Source organism: Gavialis gangeticus, unplaced genomic scaffold (genome assembly GCF_001723915.1).
Source record: "Gavialis gangeticus isolate Ggan-Ray unplaced genomic scaffold, GavGan_comp1, whole genome shotgun sequence".
In the NCBI taxonomy this organism is placed as follows: Eukaryota; Metazoa; Chordata; order Crocodylia; family Gavialidae; genus Gavialis; species Gavialis gangeticus.
Window position 1 is genome coordinate 15,325,795 of NW_017728996.1, and position 3,235 is coordinate 15,329,029.

Consider the following 3,235-nt stretch of genomic DNA (forward strand, 5'->3'; position numbering starts at 1 on the left):
AAAAAAAAAAAAAAAAAAAAGATAAATATGTGAGTCATTGTCTGAAGGGGATCGCTTAATAATTAAACTCTGTCACTAGTGCCCTGCATTCTGCCAAGCCCTTCTGAAGTATTGAATAATAAACAGCATCAAGGAACATATCTGCAAAGACAGGTGTTAACATTACATATATTGCTCTCTATAAACAGCAGCTTCACTGGAAGGTGTAAAACTTTTCACTGTAGAACAACTGTTCAGGTGCAAACAGCATCAGGTAAATAGAGCCGCATCTCAGAGGTGTAAGCTGGCATATTGTGCAAGGCAAAGAAAAAGTGAACCTTCAAATGAACATTCCAGGTTTTGTATTTGACCCATTAACGAGAGAAAGAGAGCAAATCCAGTAATACGTTCACATGTTAATCCATTATTCTCAGGCAACTATTTGCCTGATGGTACCAAGACACTGTTGTCTGCATTGAAGGGAATATAAGCAGGAGCTGCTACCTGAATTAGGTCACACTGCAAAGTGACACAGAGGGAATAACATCCGTGTTTTCACTTTACTGTTAGCTTAGGGGTGGTGTCCCATTGGAATTAGAAGGTGGTTCATGAAGGCAGTTCAGACACAAGGTTATACATTAAATGTTAAGAACGTTAAGGGTCTAATCTCTGCTGAATGTCTTCAGTTACAGCCTCGAAGGCCTTGCGGGCGACTCTGACGATATCAAGAAGCCCCCCTCAAATTTAGAAACTTCCTCCTTGAGTTCCAAAGACCTGAGACGTAGCCCACTCGCCAGCGATGAGCAAGAGTCCTCAGTCCTGCTCACTGAAGAAGAACTTGAATCTGAGCATGGGGAACTCAGAGGGTTTGTTCATCAGGTAAAGGCCTATGTCTGTTCATGTTTGGTAAATCAAGGGAAACCACGCATTTCCCAGGTGTGGACCTCACTGCTAGGGCTTCACTTTGTGTTAATCATAAATGACAGATGGCCTCTCTTAGCCCAGAGACCCACAAAATGGAAGCTGAAAGACTCCCCTGTCTTTACTTCTTCTAAAACAGTCTTGCTCCTCAGTCGTGGAGAAGTCATTGATGGGCTAGAAACTAAAACTGGGAAACAAGAAATTCTTAAGTGCTTTGCCACTGACTGCCTGAACACCTCCGGGAAGATTATGTCACTTTTGCCTAATAAAGACGATGATAATTCTTCCGTAGGGGTCTTACGAGATTTAGGCATTTAGTGTTTGTGTTTGTGCCTTTAAAAATATGAGGCATATAAAGGGGCCAAGTATCATTTTATCTGTTAAAGTGGTCAGGTTTATACCAGTGTCATATAAGGAAAGGGGAGGACCTTTTCTCTTTTCATACCACATGTACTCCATTTACTTCTGTAACCAACAGAGTGTAGTAAAGAAAATGGAGGTTTACACAGATTTGTTAATACTTTCTTGGAGAGCGGGGAATTAGTAATGGTTCAATCAGAAGAGGTGGGCCAGATGTACGGCCATCTATCTTTGGTCCTTTTCAAAGGCCCTGGGAGTCATAAACACTTTAAATACACAAAAGGTACTACTTTTCACCATAGTAGTTCTCCAGCATGTATGACAGAGCATCTCTTTCTCCAGAATGAAAGGGTTGCTGAGTGGGGTGATTGGATAGAGTCTCATTTCCCAAGGTTAGAAGATAAAGGCAGGTCTCATGAGAGCTGATCCACAGGAGGTGGCATTACTGTGCCACAGTCAGTGTTTTGTTGAATGGTGTTCACTGAAAGTACGCTACTACTACCACCTATCCTGATAGCTGGATCTGCATCGTGTACAATCAGCTCCCTTTCATTAGAGGGGTTGAAATCCGAGCATTCATCTAACTGGTCATCAGTCAAAGTCATACATGTTAGTAGCCTGCCAGAGAAGAAGGGAGCCTGTGCCTACCTCCTATTTTTGTTGCATTCTCATATTTCTCTCCCAGTTGAAAAAATAACACTACATTTCACTCTTACAACTCCTCATGTCTGTCATACTGCAGTTTCCCATGTTTCTGTCATACCGTCTTACCTTGGACCAGATACTCTTGGGGATTTTAATGTTCCACAATTTAAAGGGATGGCCTGCTGCTGCTGGGCCACCAGTAAACTTGAGTGCCAGGCCTGTAGTCTGTGGTTGGACAGAGAGCCTTGTACTTGACTTACCTGTTGTTCTCTATTCCACAGATACACCAAAGATCCCAGCCTCATGGATTTAATTTCTGTAGTTCTGCCGTGTCTTCTCCACTGACCAAATCCATATCGCTGATGACAATCAGTCAACCAGGACTGGACAGTGAGTAAACATGACTTTCAGTCTTCCTTGTCTTCCCATTTAAGTTCTTCTTGCTTTCTTTCAAGGAAAAAAAAAAGAAGCAAACCTTCAATGTTTTGTTTGCTTCCTTTTATTTTATGGAATACATACACTTGTGTGCCATACTTAATCACGAGCCTAACTCACTTCAGAATGCTGTGCTCTACATGTACCTGGTATTTTTTTACTCGTGCCTCAATCATTGCTATCAGAATAGCTGTTTCTTGAGTATACTGTAGAACGCATGTTTGTGATCAGTCCCACATTGTTTGGGGGTTTCTTCCTTTGCTATTAGTGTCATGGTTCATCTTTGAAGTCTTTTCTGTCTTGGATCCAAAATAGTTGAGGTGCAGAAAGAGGATCCAAGTGCAAAGGTGAAATGTAAGAAGGCCAGAGTACATTTCTCAAGTTATTTTCAGTGAAAGTGGTTCACTTATCCTTCTGTTTGAGCTCATATTTTTTGCCAGGTAAAGCTACATGTTCAAGGAAAGAGCAGTCTTACACCCATTTTCCTCTTATTAACTGTCAGTCAGACACTCAGTATGATCTTTTAAACAGATCATCACCAGCTGTATGAGTGCATCAGCTTTTTCATGTTACTGAATACATGGTATGTAGTTAATCTTATTTGTCAACCTCTACCTACGGTAAATAACGTTTTTATTGGAAAGTAAAAAATGTCCTTTTTTGACTAATCAACCAGGTTCTTCCCAATAAAGTTAATGGAGTGATGGTTGAGTAGTTTGACTTGTAACAGAATTGGGTGCCGAGTTTTTCATGTAGATTCATTATGTTGCTCTTTCCCTGAAGTCAGTGCCAGAAATCCATTACCTTCAGTAGAAGCATGCGGTAGAAAATGAGCTGTATTTCAGAACAAATGTTTGTACTCCCTAGTAAAAAGGTTCTTTTGAAGGAAGGAGTT

The 3,235-nt window shown here is 41.0% G+C and overlaps 1 protein-coding gene across 5 annotated transcripts in view; it reads left to right on the top strand.

Annotated features, from left to right (window-relative positions):
* AKAP13 (A-kinase anchoring protein 13) overlaps positions 1-3,235 on the top strand; it is a 167,920-nt gene that overhangs the window by 96,592 nt on the left and 68,093 nt on the right. For all 5 annotated transcript variants that reach the window (XM_019504047.1, XM_019504048.1, XM_019504049.1 and 2 more), the window contains 2 exons: positions 666-858; positions 2,187-2,295. In XM_019504047.1, coding sequence (XP_019359592.1) covers positions 666-858; positions 2,187-2,295 — 302 coding nt within the window. The remainder of the gene's footprint in view (positions 1-665; positions 859-2,186; positions 2,296-3,235) is intronic.